This window comes from Actinia tenebrosa, unplaced genomic scaffold (assembly GCF_029948245.1).
Source record: "Actinia tenebrosa isolate PJP-AT-01 unplaced genomic scaffold, QUT_ActTen_1.0 PGA_scaffold2__45_contigs__length_23673736, whole genome shotgun sequence".
Classification (NCBI taxonomy): Eukaryota; Metazoa; Cnidaria; class Anthozoa; order Actiniaria; family Actiniidae; genus Actinia; species Actinia tenebrosa.
In genome coordinates, this window is record NW_028292579.1 from 22114107 (window position 1) to 22137641 (window position 23535).

At 36.6% G+C, this 23535-nt stretch overlaps 1 protein-coding gene across 2 annotated transcripts; it reads right to left on the reverse strand.

The window, feature by feature from the left end:
* Positions 1-215: 215 nt before the first annotated feature.
* Positions 216-21157, reverse strand: LOC116298125 (uncharacterized). 2 transcript variants are annotated; one of them, XM_031706494.2, is made up of 12 exons: positions 20966-21157; positions 12944-13168; positions 12797-12858; positions 12574-12647; positions 7567-7651; positions 7180-7271; positions 6369-6443; positions 6257-6297; positions 5800-5916; positions 4909-5073; positions 3862-4327; positions 216-3480 (listed from the first exon to the last, which is right to left on the reverse strand). In XM_031706494.2, the coding sequence occupies exons 2-12, from the start codon at positions 13004-13006 to the stop codon at positions 2765-2767; spliced, it is 1956 nt and encodes a 651-aa protein (XP_031562354.2). In that variant the 5' UTR covers positions 13007-13168; positions 20966-21157; the 3' UTR covers positions 216-2764. The 2 variants fall into 2 exon arrangements, with proteins under 2 accessions (XP_031562354.2, XP_031562356.2); XM_031706496.2 differs by lacking the exon at positions 20966-21157 and adding an exon at positions 20587-20632.
* Between the last annotated feature and the right edge of the window lie 2378 nt (positions 21158-23535).

Genomic DNA, 23535 nt, shown 5'->3' on the forward strand with positions numbered 1-23535 from the left:
TATAGCCAGTTTGGACAAGGGAAAACGAAAGCTTTTGACGTCCTTCACACAGGCACGTCTTTTTTCCGCATTCGCCGATGAGTTTTACCGCTAAAGAGGAAAAGGAAGTGAAAAAAAAAACATTCAATACAAAGACAATACGAATGGAAAAAGAAAGTAGAAAAAAGAAAAAGAAAGTGTGCGAGAAAAAGAAAATAAAGAAATCGAAACCCAACTAAATCAATTCGAAATTTCCATTTATTTCTAATTCTCTTTTCATTAAAGTGCCTACACCACCTAACTCAATATTTTCAGTATTGATTCTACATAAAGTGAGTATTTGAATGGTAAAAAATATCAAAAAAAGATATCAAAGTTTATATTTCCAACATGCAAATAAGTGTGATGTCATTCTAGGCAAGATTAAATATACAAACTTTTCTGGGGCAGACTCATGGTTTATAGAAAACTACTAGCAATTTTTTTTTTCTCAGTTATCAGTGTTGCAATTTAAAAGCGATGAGAAGCAAACTCAAATTCCTATAATGACATCACACTCATTAACATATTGGATGTATAAACCTTGATATCTTCAAGATTCATCACTCAAACCATATGAAAATCTTTTACCGTTCAACTATCCACTTCACGTAGGATCAATACTTAAAATATTAAGTGAGGTGGTATAGGCACTTTAATATACTCATTTCTCAACATTCTCTTTACAGTTACATAAATTTCAGCATTAATATACTAAGCAGCTAATCTTGCAACAAAGCAGAAACAGACCTAATAAAGAACCTGTTCTGAGAATAAATAAATGAGAACACATAAAGTAAAGAAACCTTTTCAGAAAGACACTGGTGAAAACATTAACTGTTCGGGGAATGAAGGAGCAAATCGTTAAATATTGCAGATTTAGCAGAGGTCTCTTTCTGCCCTCTGCCTGCCTTCCGTTTTGGCTTGGTGGAGCTAGGCATTCACCAGTGTCATCCAGATTTTACATTCTCTCGACTGAACATTGGTCGGGAAAAACAGTTTCAAGTCAAACAACTATGCCTAATTTACGGACATTAACTAGGCATGCATAGATGACTATAGTCTTGGGGGAAAGTATCTTATTTTTCTTGCTAAACGACCCCCAAAACAAGAGTAAGCCATAACAGTATAGTCACCCTACCTTCATATAAACGGTTCTTAGACACCACTTTACATTCCCCATAGTACATTGCGGGGAAAAATCGCAAATATTATGCTGAAGACTGACATTATGGAGAATGCAAATGTGGTGAAGATTGAATTTAATTGCTAGGAATTATATTACTTATTTAAAATCGGCATAAGCTTTAACGGCATTACTAGAAAAAACAAGATTACTTCACGAACCCTGTAATCTTACCCAGACCTCTACTTGAGCTCGTATTCCTCTGGCCGAGAAACGAGAGGCCTGAGAACTGAATTGAAAAACCCTAATATACTTTCTTTCATACGATACTTTTTTGTCTATAACTTTTAAATATTTTCTATCAAAGTCGATGCTTTTTTTTAACCACTTTTTTATGCTATACTCTCAAATAAGCTATGAAATATCGTTTTCTTTGTATACAAATTTCTGATAATGTACGTCAGGCAATGGATCAATGGACAAGAGGGGAAAAAAACAAGAAACTTAACAAAACATATCAGAGAGTTTTCATTGCTTACCACCGTTTTCTGTAACACGCCCGGAATTTTAAAGTTTCATTGTGTCAAAGTAGAAGAAAGTATTTAACTTATACGAAAAACTATTAAGGATTGCACCTGCCCTTTCTCCCACTGTATTGATGAGCTATGAAAACTCCCTTCTTTTAAAGGTGCCATTTTCTAGCCATGATGATTTTGGAATCCACTGCACTTTCACCGAACCTCTAACGTAAAGTAAAAGGACGCGGATAAGAGCGCTTTCGTCTTGATCAAAAGCACATTCAAGTAACAATATTGTCGATATGATTATAGTTCATCTAAACAAAGACTTCTTGGTTTCTTGTTTTTTCCTTCAAAACAACCTTCATCCTCACCGAAGGTTCAAGCAACGATTCCGCATCCTTTCTCTTGATTACTCTTTTTCACTGAAAGATTTATTCATCATGTCTTGCAAAGACGCTGTCTCTTCCATTTGTTACTTATATTATATGCTGAAGTTGAGTCACCTGACCAGTAAGTGAAAACCAACGTCTTTCGCTACTGACAAAACAAAATGTTTCAGACCATTTTGAAGTGAGTACTCTCTTTCAAGCATGGTTTGTGGAAACGTGCTCGCTATTTGGTAACGTCTTTCGGTACTAACATAACATTTTAACGATAATACTCTCTTTCAAGTAGATTCCAATACTGATTTTTGGAAACTTGTTCGCATTTAAGGCAACCCCATTGAAGGACATGGCAGATTCCCTTTGTTTTCATCCTTGTTGTATGGCAGGTTTCCATAGCAACATATCGTAATTTTCACTTTATATGACGATGCAGCGCCAACGAAGTTGGACCACAAAGACGAATCATAAAGGATAATCCAATAGACTCAAATTCAAGTCAATGCGGCATCCATTTTAAAACACGTGTGTCACCATCATGTCTATTCATATCCAGTTTCAATGCTATTAAAACATCACAAAGTTCAGTTGTGGACGTGTAGCATATTGATGTTGAGTTATCCATAGTATCGCATCGTCCATGTCAAATTCTGACACAGCTCAAACAATATGGCTTCTCCAAAGATTAACAAGAGCTAATAAGTTTTAATAGACGATCAGCTTTGATTGACAGCTCCAGTGGTGGGTTTCGACTTGGATTTGATCGCTTGTCTCTGCATTTGGATTTGCTTTAGAAGCAAGCTTGGCTTATCACCGTTGTCTTCCTGGGCATCTTCATTTGCCTGTTCTTCTTTCAACAGTGAAGCAAACCTCTCAGGACAGGGTGGTGGTACTGAAGACTTTCTTACAGGAGGCATGGGAGCACTCCTGCTTCGTGCTGCGTGGCTAGCCAATACTGCTAGTTGGGCTGCCTGTGCCGCACTCGGCCGTCCAGATACACTTTGACTTCTATTGAAGGCGCTTCGTTGTTTTGGGGGTGAAGTGGAGGTTGGGGCCGAGTTTTCCTGGTGCCATTCCGGATGTGGGTGCCCTTGACCAAAGTACCCCGAGTCACTAGATACGATGCTTGTGACGTCACTTCCGCCGGAATAATAGCTGCTCTGCGAGGACGCCTCGCTATCACTTTTACGATGCACCCTCCCCTGTAGGTTAGAAGAGGCAGACTCACTCATGCATCGATTTCGTGATGACGTCGCGAAGGGCGTGGCATACTGGTGTCCGGAGATGGTGGTCTCTTCTGGAGGGTACTCTGGAACGGTAGGGCAGTAGACCTGACCCATTGATGTTGATGGAGATCTCTCGCCTGATGATGACGAACAGCAGCCAGAATCTGCCGTCATCCAAGATGAACGATCATTCTGAGGATGACCAGCTGTAGACAATATAAATATTAATTAGCCATCAGTAAATGTAATGCCTACGGTGTGGACACTAGAGTGCATACCATAGATCCATGAAAAAGCTTTGTAAGAAATTTCACAAATTTGCACAAATTAGTAAGTTCAGTAGACGTCAGTTGACAGTAGACCTACATAACTTTGCACTAATTTGTACAATTTGTTAGTTAACTTTTTCACGAATATATGGTATGCACTCTTAAGTTAACAAATCACGATGTCAGTTTATTGAGTGCTGTAGCCAATCAGGAGAGCAGAAATGAAACGTCACCCAGTCCCACAAATAACCTTTTATACAAAACTTTTAAAAGGCCTTAACCTTCAAGACTTGAATAAATAAGATATGAAAACGTTACCTTGATCTTGGGCAACAGGCACTTCAGGGAAAGGTGGAGGAGGAAGATGATCCACAGATCCTGCTGCATGCTGGGCCGGTAAAGGTGGCGGTGGGTGGGGCAGTGACTCTGTCGACGGTGACCCAAGCGATGAACCGAGAGAAGACATCGATGAATACGACGAATTGGAGGAAATACTAAAACTAGATGACCTCATGCTGGTATGGTGCTTCTTGGGAGACGCCTGTGGAGTTGCGGGAATAAGCTTTGGACGTTGAACCCTTCCCTTATTACTTGAGTGTTTGGCCGAGAAAGAATAGTGACGACTAAACGCATCGTAATAGGCATCCTTTTCTGAGGGGGGAGGGGGAGGTGGAGTTGTCGGTGGATCTCGGATGTTGCTGTGGACTGGACTAGTAGATAGTTGGAGCGCTGTTGGATGGGCGGGAGTACGTACTGCGGAGTTCGTGGGGCTTGGTGGAGGCGTCTATAAAAAAGAGAAACGTATTAAAGAGGTTCAAGATTTAGAACGTTTATCATAATAATGATAAATTTAAGTAAACTTCGAATTCTTATACTTCTATTTGTTCTATTTGATGTTGAAATAGAAAGGTTATATGAGTGGGAAACCATACAGCAAATTCGTATGTAACCGTATCGTATCTTGCCGTAACCGTAACTTTGCCGTAACTGTGCCGCGAGTCAGTACCGTATGTTTCCGCACTGCGAAAGCTGCTTCAAACGAACAATGTATTCCGCAACAATGTTGGTTTGAATGGACCCCTCTCAAAATTGTCTACAATACAAGGCTAACATGTAAATACAATAGCAATCACATTTTTTCTTCGTGGAATTAGAAGCACTTCTTAGAAGTATTTCCATGTTAGCCTCGCATTTAAGACTATTTTAAGAATGAAAGCGAAAGATTTGGCATTACATGTTAGAATTACATAACGTAACATTTTGCCTAAAAGAATACAAGCTGTACCGTGACGAGACCTTCATCAAGTAAGAGGAAGCCGTATCATACGCTTCTAAGGAAACAGTTTCTCAAGACCATACCCATACCTGTTCATCGTCCCAGGACCCTGAGGAGTGGTCTGACAGACGTAGGTTTCGTACCAGGTCCTCGCCGACCACGGGAAGAGCAGCAGGATTATAGGTCTGTTTCACGATGTCTGCCAACAGAGACTCCAGGTGCTCAATTTCACTTAGCATGGATACCTCTTGCTCCTGTACAACACGACACAACAACAAATGATAAGCGTAGACCAAACGACAATTATAATTAGCACAGGAGACTATAACGATATGAGCAATAAGCATGAGGCAAGTTTTCATTGCTGAATGTATAACAGCATGAAGTCAGTTTAGGAGCAACTTAGCGAGATGATTTTTCTCGACAAAATGCCGGTAAGGACGTCCAACATTTAACATTTTTCTCCTAAACCAATTAAGTAAACTCAGCACCTGGGCTCGGTTGTACGAACGGTGGATAGCGCTATCCGAAGGATAAATCTTATCCAATGGATAAATTCATTGGATAACAGCATCTACTTATCCACTGGATAAGGAGTTATCCTATTCCATCGGATAGCGCTATCCACCTTTCGTACAACCGGGCCCTGAATCATAAGACAGGCAGTCAAAATTTTGATATCCAACCACGGTTTACATATTTTTGTCTTAGCTAGTAGCTTCACTCCAAACAGAAAGCCAATAGGGCTTTTATGGTCACTTGTTCTAACTTTTACGCCGTTCATTTTATATCAGCCCAAAGCATAGCTTTTCGAGTTGAACGAAGGTGTATAAACCTTTACGGAGATAGTGAACATTGCATTCTGGTCTAGCTTAGGTACAAATAACATCATATAAGCCATGGCGAACAACAGAAGTCAGTACAGAATGCACAATGTTCATTATCTCAGAAAAAGGTTGAAGTAGTACGTGTATACTCACCACAACAGTCTTGACACAGGATGCCATGGTACAGTATCGTGAACGCTCCTCTATCAACACCTTCCTCAAGTACTTCCTTTCCTGGTCTTCAAATGCTGCCAGTTGGATATTGGCTTGCTGTAGAGACATAGAATATATTGAACAGTGTACACAAGGGTCAAGAGAACTGATTCGCCTTGGTGGAATGTTTTTCCATTTCAGTCCACGTGTTATTTTCTAGAGTATTATTGCTTTGTTTAACGGTTGTGCATAATAAGACACATGGATATGGATACAACTCAAAGAAAAAAATCTTATTTTCAAGAGAATAACATGCGGTCTGAAATGGGTAAAAATTGCACAAATACGAATTAGTAGTTTATACTAGCAGCTCAATGTACAATGACATACCAGCACCATAGTGCAATATAAGAAAATGTCAATGAAAACACAGAATGTTATGGTACTCTTCTGTTACCTTAACAGCTGCGTCCAGGCGTTCCTGATTTTCTGTTTTGCCTGCAAAGCAGGAAATATAGTATTCATCAATAGGAAAATATTATTACAAGTAGAACAACTTTTGATAATACCTTTTTTAACTTTCTTCTGCCATTTTATAGTCTCAGCTGTGATCTTCTTCATTTCTTGCTTGCACTTTTTGTATTCTGAAAAAAAGGAAAAATCTCATTCATTTTAAATTTCGTTAAATAAGAATCTGGGGAAAAGGAGAAGGGGAGTTTCTGGAGACTATTCTCATTTGGATAATAACATTCATTGAATACTTATAGAATCCTGGATTCAAACCCTTCAATTTATTCAATTTTTTCTTACCTGATGTCATCCACCACCAACAACAGTCTTTCTTAAGACTACTCTCACCCAGAACATCACACTCAACACTCATCATACAATGCTGGGCTCAAACCAGTTTATTCAATCCTCTCTCTTACCTGATGTCAGTCACCACCACTACCTTTTTTTTTTTTTTTTACACCTGGACAATTACATTCACTACTTATTAAAAATATAACTGTATTCAATTCACTTTCTTGAATGATGTCAGTCACCACCACCACTACTCACACCTGGACGATCAGAACACTCATTATACTGCTAGTCCTCAGGGTTCATACCCTTTACTTTACTAATCCTCTCTCTTGCTGGATGTCAGTCATCACTAACAATACTCTCTTTGAAGATCATACCAACCTCAGGGTTCAAACCCTTCACTATATTTAATCCTCTCTCTCGCATGACATCAATCACTGCTAATAACACTCTTTCTGAAGATCATACCAACCTCAGGGTTCAACCCCTTTACTTTATTTACAGTTATCCTCTCTATTTAAAACCGGTTCTTAAAACCTAATCTGAGTCACCACCAAAACCAGTTTGTAATACCTTTAGTATGGTCTCTATCCAATTGATTAACTCCTCTCTTCCATTCATCCAGACTGGATTGTAAAGGACTTATTAAGGAATCATAGAGTAACCTGGTGAAAAAAAAACTATTTAAAACTGCAGCCTTGAAATAATGTTCATTTTTTATCAACACCCTGAAACAGTATCTGGGCTGATCAATGTCAAGGCAAGGCTAACTCACAAATTGAATTGGGCTTAATTTAGCTTAGGTTTTGCAGAGGGAGAAATCTGGAGAACCCATATGCCAAGATATAATGAAAACAAGTATCAGCTGCTTCTCCAGGACTGAAATAAATGAAATTCTCTCAAAACTAGCCAGTTTGTAAAATGGATTAACTTATTTTACAGATACACAAGTCATCTTACCCTATCAATGCCTTGAGTTTTCCCTCAATACACTTGTGTCTCAACACCATCTTGGTCAAGGAGGCACCAATGTCCCTTGATGAGCCTAAAAATAATAATTTGTGTGTTAACAAACATTTTCAAAAAGCAAGTCATAATACTTATTCAAAATTGTGGCTGTAACTCGTCATCAAATCCAGACACTCTTAAGCTTTATAAATAATTAATGTCAGTTACTGGTTATTTAGTGGGTGTAAATTATATATGAAAAATGGCAATACCTTAGAAAACACTCAATTTCACTTCAAAAAGATTCATTTAAAAAACAAAGACTCAATTCACTTGCATCAAACAATATTAGGGCTAGCTGTCAAAATACTGAAGGTTATTAAAAATGCTTAGGACCTGATAGATGCCTAAATACCCTAACATGTAACAAGCAGTTGTGTCAACATGACAGACAGAAATAAAAAGAACCCCTAAATATTAGCAACAAAAAACGATCAATTTGTCAACTACATGAGAAACTGCATTGAATATAAATAATTATAACATAGCTAACCTAAGATGTTTTTACACTTTGGCTATGTTATAAAAGCATTGGTCATTGATTAAAATGTTTTCATCGAGTTTTGGATGCACTTGGAGGAAATGGGAAATTCCCTGGGGGTGGTGGGTCAGAGGAAGAACAAATTTATGACATTTGTATGGAAGAAAATGAGAAATTCCAGAGGGGTGGGGGATCATTTTTTTTAAATTTCCTCCATGGTGGGTTTGGACATTTTTTTGGAAGAACAGAACAGTACAAATGTCAGACTGTTAACTCCTTTTCATATTCCTGTTATTCAGTTACAGTATCCCATTTTCTTTCAATATTCTATTTCCCAGTAACATCCAGTGGGGTCTCGCAACTCCATAAGATTTTTTTAAACTCTTATCATTATGGATAGCTAATATGGATTATAGTCTTAATGGAAGAAAAGAGGCTAATAAAACTGGATCATGTTACTTAATACAATATAAGTAAAACAATATCATGACATAATCCATGTAATTTGACACACACTTCTCCTATTAGATACTGATCCTAAAGCCATGTGCTTTGTTGGTCAATCTCTTCTGTGCTTAAAGTTTTTTTCCCCCACATGTTTTTTGTGTTTTCAAAATTCAATTAAATTCCAAATACTTTGAATGATTTGATCATGAAATGAGGGTCAAAGGTTTGTTTGCCATTGACTATTAGTGAAAACTAGGGAAAATTAATTATTCTTAAAATTCAGACATATTTTTCCAAAAAGTAGCCTTAAATCTAAACTAAAAAATAATATTAAAAATAGCGAACACATACTATAAAGCTGCAGAGCGAGAAGGAAAACAATAATTTTTTTCAAGAACATTTTTTTATCTCTTGGTTTCTTAATGAGTTATTTCACTATTTGTTTTTGTGAATGTTTACACATTGAACAAAGTAGGTTTAAAGTATGATACAATTTAATGAGATATTCTTAATGATGATGTAATCCAATGACTCGGTCTTTAAGAGGAGAAAAAAAAGCATTAGGTAAAGTAAACAGGATTACTAGTTATCAGGCTATATGAGCAAGATAATGCCAGAGAAGTAAGATTTTAGTTCCAGATGAAAAAATATTAAAATTCATGAGGGATACTTTATTTTAGCTGCTTTAAGTAGCCTGTTTTCTATTTCTGCTCAGCTTGTTTTTGTACTCTGTTGCATTCTTGTTTTAAGGATGGAATAAATTAAAAACAAAGTCTAACAGAAACAGCAAATCAACACTATTATAGACCAAATAAACAACAGAAAAAGCATGTAAACTGCAGCAAGAAACCCAAAGAATTTCAAAACACAATAAAGACAAAAAAGCTAATAATTGAGAACCAAGTTTTAGTTCTTGCAATCTGTGTAACATTATATGTATATCAAAACATTGCCTTCACTGTACTGATAAGAGTCAATTAAACCCAAAAAAAACTCCATTTATATGTATAGTCTGATTATGTGCTAAGTAGGGGGTACAATATCTGTTTCCTGTGACTCATTTAGGATAAACATATCCACAGTAAACAAGAATTCCCTCCAACAGAGATCCAAGATAGCATGTGCATTACTCAACTTAGGGATTTAAGACAGCATGAGTAAAGTCTGTTACTGCACAGTTGTATTTTTAAGGTCCTTGTGACCTTTGGACACCATAGAAGAAGATAACTTTGGAGGTATGAATCTTTTACTGGGACTAATCCAACAACCTTCCAACAGACAATTATGTCTAGACATTTAAAATTAAAATGTAAAGGATGTCTTTTAGAATAAGAGAAATCTATATTCAACAAAAGAAAAATACAATATTCAATAAAAAGAAAACATATACCTCTGTTTTTGAGGAAAATGAGGCATGATAGAGAGAAAGCTTTCAACAAACCACTTTAAAGATAAGAATGATATAGAGAATCAGTTATTGATCAAAATTTAAAGTGTCTTGGGGGAAAATACTGATAAAAGAAAACCCTAACTTTAAATAGATGGAAATAATCATGATGTTGTTGAAGAAGTCTTTAAAAAAAATAGAGAGAAACTTTTTTTTATCCATCATGTTCATATTTTTAAAACTGATTACAACTGAAGTTGTAAGGTCAAAAATATAGTCGACAATGGACAATATCTCTTTACTGAATACATACAACTACTAGTAATACTTATTAGTCTATCAGACATTAGTTCCTTCAAAATCATTCCCACGCATGGAGCAAAGCATTTCTGACCATGACCTTCCATGAAAGAGAAGGATTGTACAACAGCAATACCATGATAGTACTCTAAGTTCAATCATATTGGGACACACATTTAGCTTATCAGAAACGCTGATAACAGAAAAAGTGGACTCACGACTGTATGTTCCATTTCATTCCCTGACATTAAACAAATGAGGCAAAAGGAGGGATTATTTTGGATTTGAAAAAGTTAAAAAAGGAGCTTATCTCAATGCTTGTATTTACAAGAAAACTACCTTTTATGCTAAGATTTTTGGTAACACAGATATAAAATAATTTCTACAACATTTTCACATTCTCTAGAATTTGTTGCTCAAAAAATTAACCCAGAGTAAATAAAATATAATGCCTTCTCTCTTCTCCTTTGGTTGTTGTTTCTATTTCATGTTTTCATGACAAAAACATAATAAATGAAAGCAATTTTTAATTGGAAATAAAATAAAATGTAAGCAAAAAAAGGCGTCATTACATTAATCCAATTTCTTAAAATATGGAAATATTGAAGAAAAAACTAAAAACATACGAAATTGAAATTCAAAGGACTATAAAATAAAACCCATCTTTTTCCTATTTCAATTACACTATATTTTTTATCATACTCTCAAAAATAATCTAAAAGATCAAATCAACCGTATACCAAAAATATTTACTCTAGAAAAATTGAAAGCACAATAGTGTCAGCAATATATTGAAAGCCGAATGATCTCATGCCTATTATTTATAAAGCTAAGACTCTTGCATAAGGGAACAAAAGGATGACCTATGAACTGTCTTTCAATATCAAACAGAAGCCATCTGTACTAGGGTGTGGATGGATGAATTTTGACCAAAGATTCTTGAAAATGCCACAACTAAAGTACAAAAGCACAAATCTGAGGGGTTTTGTGGTGCCATAGTGACTAGATCTTTAGGGTTGGTTAGAAAATTGGATTAGAATCTTAGAAGGGTCGAAAATTATTTTACTTCAAACCGCAGCACAGAGGCCATGTGGTTGAGAATACAGCTGAAATATGACAACCACAACAATCTTCGAATCAATATTGATGAAAGAATTTGCATACCTGAAGTAGGAACGTGGTAAAATCCATGTTTGCTACTGCTACACACAAATCCTCCGAAAAGATCACGATATTTCGAACAATATTCCATCCCTCCTCTTGGTAGTCAAAATTTGAATATATTTTTCAGATCTTTTCGTCTTAATATTTTAAAAGTTTAGACGTAAACATTTACATTTTGATTATATGGATGAGATGCACTCACCCCTCTTGGAATTACGCGTATATTTATTTGATACTGACTGAATCCGAACAAAGGGACTGATTTAGTTCTATACACTAGTAGAAAACAAGCTTCAGACAGATCGAAGCGCAGAAATTCAAAAATGAATTTCAATGTTGATTTCAGTGTAATGAACATACAAATCCAATCAAAAACTTTTTGACATGACATTTCCATACATGTATATAACTGATCAAGGAGTGATATGAGAATGAAGACGGAGTGAGTCTCTGTTGGAGAGACATAGAAGGATGACTGATAATTACTTAAACAAAGAGAGCTTGCTTTATGGTTTGAGTATAAAGCGAGAGAAGCACGTTCGAATGGAAACTGAACTCGATCGAAAATCAAGCGTCGACCTGTGACGCGCAAACTTCAACCTACTCTACGGATTCTCGAGATAAAAAAAAAACTCACTGACAGATTAAAACAAGTATAGTGTACACAGTTTTTGAATGTCTTTTTTTAGTAGTACAAAATAGTACATACGTGGTAATGGTCGATTCTTACGGGTTTTTATGGGAAAAAATTGCCGTTGTTTTTTGACAAGTCATGCAGAAAACGACGCGCCTTACGAGAGTTTTCAACGCGCTCCTATCTCAAATAAAATATCCAATTTCTTGTTGATATATGAGCGTTATTTAAAAAACTATAGCTAAAACTTTAAGTCTATGAAGGAGTGATAACTTTAGTCATTCAAAAACAACGGATCGGGTATTTTTATTTTCGAAGAATCGTTTTCGCGACTTCGCGCGAAAACCGATCGATTCGTTTCAATGAAGATCAAGTGTTTTGCTTCAATTCTTTAACAAACTAAATGCTAACAACAAAAACATAGTTACTATTAAAGGAATCTCCTTCACAAATAGCAAACAGGCTCTAAGAAAGATTTGCTGAGTTATTTGGGAAGCGAAAATCGTTGTAGTAAATATAATATAAAGTGATGAAAATCCAACAAACCTCTTGAGCTGTTGGCTACATCTGCCACACGTTGAAAAGCGTCCAGGAATGTATCTGCCGCGGAGGCCGTCGCTCTAGAGACAACAAACAACACGCTTACTATTTTTTAAAGACTAAAAGCTCGGAGAACTATAGAGGAATCTTAAAAGCGTTTTCCTTTGAAACTATGTTTACATTTTACCGGCGAATATAACACAAACGGACGAAGATTTTTTTTACTCACCTCAAAGCAGAGTGGAGTTTGCCAGCCTTGGCTACAAAATCATCCCAAACCGGCCCACTGGACTATAAACAGAGAAACCCGAATGAGAAACAAATAAGAAAGGACTAAAAGATTATTTAGGAAGACAAGAGGGTCAGATGTTTGTACCTTTAAGTCGTTGATGATGTGCTGTATTAGATTGCCTTCAGTTGCTTCTAGTTGTTCTGTCATCTTCAATGGACGACGCGCTTCAAACCAAGGCCTGAATTTTCTTCTTTACGGGTAAAACATGGAGTACAAACCAACACACACTAGGGAATGAAGACCAGAAGCACTGGAATTCCAAGGAAATCAGTTTTTTTTCCTACGAGAAGGGCCAAGCGGATCCACGGTCTGCGGGAACAACACAGGATTTCCGAACACACGGATTAGCGTGAAAATTAGATCACGTGACCTACAACATTAGCATAATGGAGGGTCTGCCCAGCCCGCGTGAAGCATACGAGAGAGAAAATTTTTTTAAAAGGACACCCTATAATTACCTTCTTTTAATTGCATAGTAAATAAAAGCCTTGCTAGAGTAAATCTCTTGCCGGTAAGAAAGATATTTGAGCTAATTTTAGTCTTAGGTATTGAGGGCGAGGATTTATAGGCGCCATATAGACCTGACAGCGTGGCTTCCGGTTTTTACACGTGAGATTGTTTTACAGAATTATCACAAATTAAAAAAAAGAATTACACTCCCTAGGTTTTCTAAGAGTTGATTAAAATCCATTTCGTTAGTAATTGATCGTGTTTTTTGTGGATATTAATTGAGAATGGATCGTAAAGCATTGACACAGTATTTCTAGGCCCTGCTAAATCTAATTAGCTTGAAATCAATCGAGTGTATGAACATATTCTATTTCATACAATGGTATTATCTTACCAATTTCAGCCTCATTGTCTCTAAGTCTAAAGTCAATTATATTTAATTTCGCCTCTGGGACTCGGAATATAATTATTCATCTCTTTGGACTTTATAGGATCAGTCAGGCAATGCTCTACGGTGCCTTCATGTCCAGTCTCCAGAACTAAAGCATTAGTTATCAATTTTTGATCGGTTTATTGAAGTAGAAAATGGCACTATAGGTTATGACTTGTACACTGTCATGTGAATTATTTTTCCTGGATAACTATCAAATTTCTGATCAAATTTCTGGTTAAAAGCTTCATCTGCATGGAGTCAGTGCCTTATCGTTTTAAGACAGACCACGGATGATTCATTAGAGAGTAAATTGAGAGACCACGCAGTTTATATAAGGTGCAGATATGTTTAGACTTTAAGTATGGAAGGTGACCGATGCCCTTCTGGAGAGCTTATCGCTTGTTAGTTCCCTCCAACCCGAGCCAATTAAAATGTACTTGACAACCAGTGATTCTTATCTGGAACCTCATTGCCGCGATATTGTACGCGTATTAATAGCAGTAATAGGCTAAACGAAAGCTTGGTATCTTAAATACATCGTACCTTTACTCCCATCAGTTGACTTGACGAACAAGGTTCTAGAAAGCTTATAATACGTAGAAAAGAGGGAGCGAATCCAGAGAGTGAGTTCATTGAGATGTCAGGGAGCAGGAAGACAAGGAAACCTATTGTAAACCCGGCCAGAGTTGACACTGGTTTTCATGCAGCTGTTCTGTAGTTTTACTGACGAGGATCCTAAATGGGTAAAATGGGAGCTCTCCTTTTCTGGGCTGGGAAAATGGGATTTTATGCACAACGAATGGGATTCACAAACAAAAAAGAATCAAAAGTGGGAATGGGATTAAAATTTGAGAAAAACATAGGCTGGGACTATGGGATTGGTCAAAATGGGGTCTGGGTAATGGGATTAGAACCTCCACTTCAGGACCCTAGTCTTTTGCCGTTTCGCAGAAAAATCTAACCTGTGTGTGTGTGTGTTTTTTTTTCTCTCTCTCTCTCTTTTTTGCCTTTTCACTGCTTGTCCGCACTGTTTTGCTTATTCCTTCAAATACATTTCCTTGGTTTTTAAGACTAATCTATTCTATTGTGGTCGAAAAAGTAAAATCATCAAAAGCCAGCAGGTCGTAGGGTTGCGCGGGGGTACGATCAGTAGAAACTTGAAAATCTCTCAGCTCTCTTAGTCTCTTTAAAAAATGTCACTATAAAACCAGAGCTGTGGTTCAAACACCAATACGAAAACAATGATTGCTTATTGTATCGATTTAGATCTACCTTTGACCAATGATAAAGGATCCCGCTATTGAGAGTTCAACAGGAATTAGGTTATCAGTTGAGATGAATGGGTTTAACAGGAAATATATGTCCGGTAACTACATACTTGGAGTAAATACTAACACAGTTTTGTTTTAAATTCAAATGTTTATAATGTTTTAGGTGATTATGCCTGACTATGCAAACAGACGGAAATGATCCAATTAGATCAACATTATGCAAACAAACACGATATATACAGGATATACATCTTGATGCTACTAATTTGTTTGCAATTAATTAGGCAATTAACATGAATACATACTAGCAAAATTATTTTGTGAAATTATAAAAATATGTTCACACCAATTATAAAATTATGCGCAATAGACCCAAAGAAAGACTGTTAAAAAGGTACAATATTAATGAATTACTGATTATTTAACAAATAACAATAAAAATACGTTTTAGTATTACTTCCAATTTGGAAAACTTTGAAAAACCTCATAATCACCGTTCCAGCTGTGAATATCGTCTCAGAATCACCGTCCGTTCGACCAATCACAGCTCGAGAAACTCTATATTCAAGTCTAAAATTATACTAAAATACTTTAGTATAAATACACAGGTGATCATTGAAAATCTCGCGCGCTGATTGGTCGGGAAACTCAGATTATCACACGATAATCACCTCCAGCGATAATCCAAAATGGCGGCTATCCGCTTTGTTGCTGTTACCTAATTTTAAATGTTTCTCTTCGGCTTTCTTTTCTTTTCTTTTTTTGAAAGAATCACCTGTGTATTTATACTAAAACAATTATTCACCTCCGGCTCAGTGATTGTCGGGAATATTTACCTCAACTTCGTTTGTTATCATTCCCCGATATTCACTTCGCCTTCGGCGAATAATTGTTGAATATTGGATGTAATCTATTACTTGATATGACTAGCCAAGCTAAGAAGCATAATCCGATTAAATATACTGCTAGTAGTACAGTACGAACATTAATTATGGTATAGTATATACAATACCATGAACAAATATCAGTCATTAACTTAGGTAATTCGCTAGCTCGCATTGTTAGTTAATTAGTCGTTGCATTAAGACTTACACGGAGTTTTAAGTTACTCCGTTCTTTCTCAGTTGAGGCAGAGCGGCTTCCATACGAATGGGAAATGATACGGGAAAATGCATAGCCGTACTTTAGCCATGCAGTAGCGGCGATTACGCGTCGTGATTGGATGAGTGATTTCATTTGCCCCAACAAAGTTGTATATAAATTAGTGATTAACAGTCCAATTAAAACAAAAGAAAACAATGGAGTTAGTGTCTACTAATGTATTACGTTGACTATTCTTTCGCGGGCGAAGAAAAATCCCTCTAACACACTATACGCTCTAAATATTCAGTGCTACGGTATGTTTAGAAAAGTGTGCGTGCTGTAGCCTGACCTCAGTTCTCTTTGCCTTAAAAATCACACACATATTAGTGAAAAATTATCGCCTCACTTAATAGATTTATCCATACCAGTATTTTAGTTCGACCTCGCAAGGAAACAACGACATCGTACCTGGCAAACGACCAGAGAGTTGTCAATATATGTGATCGCAAAAATACCCTAGATGTTATACAGAATGTTACTGAATTCCATTGAAGTCAAACGGTGGCTTGAACCGGAAATATTTTAGTTTAATAATTAGTAATTACTAAATGCTTTTAAATTTGTCAAAAAATGCTCTTTAAAGATCTTGGGAATTTGTCTGTTTCAAGATTTTTCAACGTTTTCAATGGTTTACATAAGATTTATGACAAGCTCCAAGAAGTCATGTGATCAGCATTTATGAAGGGGGAAAATAATGTTATGAAATTTTGGAACTGAAGGTATCTGATATACAGTTTATTCTGGGTGACAATAAGCATGCTTTTCTAGCTTAGTTGGTCCGTGTAATACCTGACATACCGTAACATTCCTAGCTAACCACAAGGTTATCAAAAACAACGCCATTGTTGTTCAATGCTTTCCTGTGTTTTGTTGAAGAATGTCTTTGGTTTCCCGCCGTACAAGACATAAACAAGCCAATAGCCACTCGGAGGATCCGCAAATAGGATGATGCACAATACAAAACATTTGATTTGTCAGACGTATTGATGTTTGTTATTTCCGACGACAGGAAATGAATCGTTTATTTAGTGTTCGATCATGGACAGTGCTAATATTCCACGCGAGATGATTGTTCTTTTTCGACCTGATGGAGCCGTGAGTTCTACGTGAGTCATATATAGAGCCATCAAAAAGGAATTTAACTTTGTTAAACGTTTTGTTGCATGGTGCTTACTTAGTTTAACGTAGAAAAAGTTATGCCGGAAAAATGTGCACACCGTCAAGTTTAGGGAAATGTCATATTTCTTATTTCGCCTATTTCTTGAAGGCGATTTAAGAAAGACTACTTTTTCAGTTTGAATATAAGGTGACTGTCTGCAGTGTACAGTAGCTTAGTCTTGTTGGCAACACGAGACGTGACGAAGACTTAAACAAGACCACGACATTCATATCAGATGTAACTATAGCATTTTTGCGAAGGATAACTAGCATAGTTTTAATATTTAGGTACCATCCCTGCGCTTTTCCCAGTCAGCATCAGCTTTCCTGCACTAATTTATTTTTTGACACTGACAAGATAAATTCTACGGGTTTATCTTGACAAAAAATCACTAACTAAAAAATGGCTTATTTCCCGTACTCGTTTGTCATTTTCCTGTCCACATTTTCCTTTCTTGATTTCTAAGCTGACCGACTTTACATGAATACTTTAATTTACTAAGCTGCACTTTTGAAGATTTGCCGAAAATTTTAAAAGGGAGTTAATGGTTTTCGTTAGATAACAAGGAAACAAACAAAGTGACATCATTGAGCTGCGCCTACGCTTTTTATTAATGGTAAAAAGGCGCGAAATGTCCGCGCGCGCGTGCGGTCCAACACCTTCAAGGAGGGAAAAAATAACATAGCATCTTATTGGTTCTTTACTGGAATGAAAAATATGTATTCTAGTTTCAGTGATATAAAAAAAGTCAATAAATAAAGGGAAAATCCAATGAAGTTGTCAGAAATAGATTGATCAGCTTTTTTGAGATCAAAGTTGAATGTTGCCTTAGAAAGGTAGTGTCGCCACAAGACTCTTTGGTGAACCGACTTGTCATCAAAAACCTGAAAAGGTTCTGGAAATCGATAAGCCCCCTTCAGACAAAGTGGCTTTACGCTTGAAGCTTTACCAAAATCCTATCAATGAAACGTAAAGACAAAGACATTGTGGTAAAGGAATAACGAAGAATGTAGTCTCGGGCACACTGAGACGCGTTAGAGTGGTTTTCGTATAAGTGCATGGGAATCGTACGGTTCTGACTTACAGCTGACGTACACGCTACGACAGCCGTAACATTGAAACGACTTTCATTGTCGTTCAGTAATTCATCCAATCACAACCCGTAGTCATGGTTACACTACATACGGTACGGCTACAGCACGGCTAATAATTCCCGTATCGTTTTCCACTCATGCGAAAACCGCTACAATAGCCCACCACGAAGATGCACGACCGCTGTTGTACGTCTATGTTTTTTATCTTAAATTTTTCATGAATTAAACATAGCATAGATACACTTGTGCCTGACCATCACCAAACCGACGCTAGCAAGCCTGTGTGGCTCGCGCAGACTTAACGACACTAATAGAGGAAGTGATTTTGCCTCGGGACAAATAGACAATCGAGGTTTCTAGTTTTTTTATTTAATGGAAATAGGTGATGACATACCAAAACGTTGACCCTATCTATACTTATTTTTCATGTACGTAGACAAGAATGAAAATGTATGCTAAACTCTGTGCAGGAACTCAATACTTCATTCCCGACCTGAACATGCTGATTAATACAATGATAATAATATCCATGCAATAGTGACAACTCATAGAAGACGTAATATTATCAGAATCGCATACTCTATCTGTAAAGTGCACTCTACCCATGCATGTTAGAGAAACGCAGTGTTGTGCGCTCACAGCTCGAACCCCTCACAGCTGTGTCGTTGCTGCGATCCTAAGATATACATGAGTAAAGTTGTTTGTTATTTCTCTCCTGTGTTTCGAGGGTTTTTGTCTGGGTTCTCCAGTTTTTCTCCTTCCTCAAAAACAACTTATTAGTTCCAATTCGATAATGGAACCGATAGCCGATTTTTTTGTCACCTTGGAAAACGTTATATACAATTGTGCATATATATTACTGGGCCCCCTCCTCCCCACACACACTTCCCCCTCCCCTCCCCCAACTTCAACAAGTGTTATTATCAAGTTTCCAACGAACTCACAACAGGAAGACTATCGCTATGTGAGAAAGAAAATTGGACAGAATCCACACGAGTGACCGCAGTCCTCAGTCTCATTTCACTCAGTACGTTGGCAAGGGGAAAATTTACTATTGCTGCCTTCAAGACGATAACCAGACTGTTATTGATTTTCGTCAAAAATATTGGAGATTCAGAATTCCCTTATGATACGTTTATCTTCCTAGGAAGTCCTATTTTTGTGATAATTCAGTAATAATTTTAAAAGTGTCGTATCAACTCGCCCACTTACGTTCGTGATGACAATCCTATCATTTAGTCATTTATCTATCTATTTATTCAGTTAGATGGCAATTGTCCAAAACGTCTGCCCCTTCCAAAATAAATTACGGAATATTTCACTTATTTTAATCTTATTACAGAATTTCAGTTTTATTTTGGGTATTTTTGCTGGGGTATTTTTTTGTTTTATAATTTCCTCGTTTAAAGAAATATAGCCGCAAAGTCTCAGTTCAAATTAGAACTGATGAAAATGACGAATTCCACTTTCTAATTACAATATATTCTCATTTAATTCTTTTAAATTTCAAACAAAGTATTTATCATTTAGATCATGCGGTTTCTTTTTGTCATATTTTACGATTTCAGTTTAACCACGAACAAAAATTTACTAGCAACTTATGGGTTTTGTATATATACAAACCCCTTGAAGCAAGTTGATATGCGTATGAAGAAATAAATATTCACAAATACGCTCTATCCAATCCTGGTAAAGCATCCTACACGATAATAACCTATGTATATCACTTAGCTATCGTAAAAAGTGTGGGTGAGAATGAGTTATTCAAGCTAGATTATTCCTGATGCTTTCCGTGATAAAATACGGAAAAACTTGACCTCCTGGGGAGAATTTCATTTTCAAAAGACTTCGAATGCGAAAATAATTTTGACGGCTCATTTACAGACTTTTAATCGTCTAATAAGAACTTCATCCCGATGTTTTAGATATTACAAGTAAGATGATAATTTCCTTTAAAAGCCAAAAAGCGATTTCCTAGTGCTTTTAAGTGATTCTTTAGTACTCGTTTCGTGTGGTTTCGTAGAAGTGAGTGTTTTTTTGTGGTAGGCAGGTTAAATTCGCGCGTTATAATCCTGAATACATATAAACAAACCACCATCTTAGCAGTACGTCTTTTCTTACTTAAAACCACCCGGCTTAACATGTAAAAAAAAAAAATATATATATACATATCTTACCATCCAGAGAAGTTTTTCTTCGGATTTCTTTCAGTTTCCGAACCTCACCTCTCTTCTTATTAAACTGCTGTTTCATTTTCTTGAAGATTGTCATTAAAGCGAACAAGACGTGTATGAGTCCAATTGTGAATTTCATAGTACTTATTATTTCCGTGTCAGTCCGAAAATATTGTATTTTAGATAATTTTACGCGTTGTAAAACCGATAAAAAAGGCACAACCTATCAATCTATATAGCAACTTTCAGAACTGGATACTAAAATTTAAGTGTCCTTTGAAATGTGATACACATGTAACAAAATATAGTAAAATAAAACTTCGATAGCTAAACTGAAGTACTACTAAGCCGATAAAGGAAGAAAATCACTCATTTAACTTACCAAATTTAAGTAGTTTTCAAGAAGAGATTCTGGAGGAAAAAATTATTAGTCCTGAGTAAAAGATTCCCTAATTTCGCTCTGGTTTGTAGTAGTATACGACGGTTTGTTGTGGTTGAATGTCTATTCCATATTCTCTAGTTTGTTGCCAAATAATCATGTGACTCGTGATTTCCAAACACGAACCGGTACCGAATAGTAAAACAATCAAGTCATTACTACGAACCAGTCTCACTTTCACTCCATAACAAAAGCTGATGCAACACCTGTTGTTATGACAACGGGTCATATGATTGGAGACGTTTAGCCCACGGGCTGTCTGTGGGAGGATTATATGACGTTTTCTAAAGCAACGTTTTATTTGCCAGAGCAACGAATGCAATTATCTCAAATAATAATGATAAGAAATTTAACTGCACTTAAAAAGTGACACACTTAATTCATGGAATGAAAATAATATAAAAATATGAAGAAGTGAGCTTTTCTGTCTTTTCCGTCTATTCATTTTCAGTCTCTTCGCTTTTTTCCGTCCCTTCTCTATAAGTCTTTTTTTTTTTTTAATTCCCTCTCCTCTCCTCTTATTTTTTCTTCCTTCTTTTCTCTTCTCTTCTCCACTCTTATTCTTCTGTCCTCCCCCTTTTCCTCCTCTTATTTTCTCTTCTCTTCTTTATTTGTTCTCTTATTCTCTCTGTTCTTCCCTTCTTCTTTTCTATAAATAGCAAAATCATAACCATTAATAATCCTTGACATTATCATTTATAGAATGAAGTATAGTAAGCATATTGTCGGCATCCCAAACAAAATTTTATTTCTTATAATTATTTTTGTAAACAATTCGAATTACTAACTATGCCTTATGGTATCACTGATAACGACAACATCAAATCTCTAATGGCTAGCAATACTGGTAGATGGCAGTGGTGATGATGAATTATGGTACCCGAGATACCGCTAAGTATTATAATTGCAAAAATATTGGCTGAAATTATACAATCCGCGACGCCTGCCACGAGCCAAATAGAAAAGAGTAATGAACGTGGCGAATATTAACGCGATGAAAAGTGAAAAATGTTTTAAAATAAAAGTGTGATAGTAAACCATGGACAATTTGGAAATAAGGCATATTAGAGAGTGGCGATAGTGTAGGAGGATTATAACGATGAGGGAAAATACTAAAGAATAGGAAAATAAGATCTAGATTAACGATTTCTAACTTACCCTGTTTAGATTCCAGACAGAATATATATTGACTAAATATGAATCAAAAAAGATGACGGATATTAATCATTAGTCTGTGGAGGAGGGAGGGAGGGAGGGAGGGAGGGAGCAGGGAGGGAGGAGTGCCAGTTAACACATTTTAACTCACCCTTTTTAGATTCCACACAGAATATATATTGACTAAACATGAATCGAAAATGAGGGCAGATATTAATCAGTTGACTATGGAGAAGGGAGCGGAGTAGGAAGGAGGGAGGGCGAGAGGGAGGGAGAGAGGGAGGGAAGGAGGGAGGTGGCAGTGTCTGTTAGCATATTTTCTTCTCCAAGCTCAAATCAACACAGTCAGTCTCTTCCTTTGCTTCTACCTGAAGGCTGTGGTACGATTAAAATCAAATTGGAAAAAGAGGCTAAATTGATAAACCATAATCCCGAGCGTGCGTAGGAAAGGGAAGTGGAGTTTGTGAGAGGGTAGATCCCCATACTGTTTCTCTACCTCAGTCACCGCAATCAGGTTGATTAAATAAATGTTGTTGTTCTTTCATTTCCCCCCCCCCCCCCCCCCCCCCCCCCGCTCTGTATTAGTGGTTTGTAATCATTCCCAAAGAGAATAAAATAACGAAAGACGTGGCGGCCATGTTGGATGATATAACAAGAGACTAATGACAAGTCTTTTGTTCAATTCAACTCAGCGTTTCCCTCACACCTGCCTGATCAGATGAGCAGCGCCTCCATTCCGTTCCAGACCCTTCGTTTCTATTGATCAGCACCGATGAAAGAGACCGTTTGACAACAACCAAGGCAGAGGAGCCTGGGAATACGATTGCTATTTTTAACCGTTTTCCTAATCATGGCAGACTAAATTACGATATTTTTTATTTCTTTCCCCTCAGGCGAAGAACAATTACACAGAGAGATGCATTTTTTTAGAAGATCCGCAGGAGAAAAATTGTGCTTGCTAGAAGATGTCATTTTTTTTGTTAAGCAAAATGGCAAAATACAGCGATGCGAAAAATTATTGAATCATGCCAAAATTGTCATCATTTATTTCGACGAGGCGTTTGGTTCAGAAATATAAAACTAACTACAAATCCAGAAATAAAAGTTAAAATAGAAATCCAGACTCAGGTAATTAATTGTACATGTATATTATCTCTCTGTTGATCCGACTGCAAATGTTTTAAATATGATCTTGTATAGCAGTATATTTGCATTTTGGTTTCCCTTCAATTTAAAATCCAATTAATTTCGAAAATCAAAATAGTCAACTAGAATTATTGAAGAGCACAGATAAAACAACTTCCAAACTGAAGTGTTCCTTCCAAACTGAAAGTACACTTTTGAAATTGAAATTCATC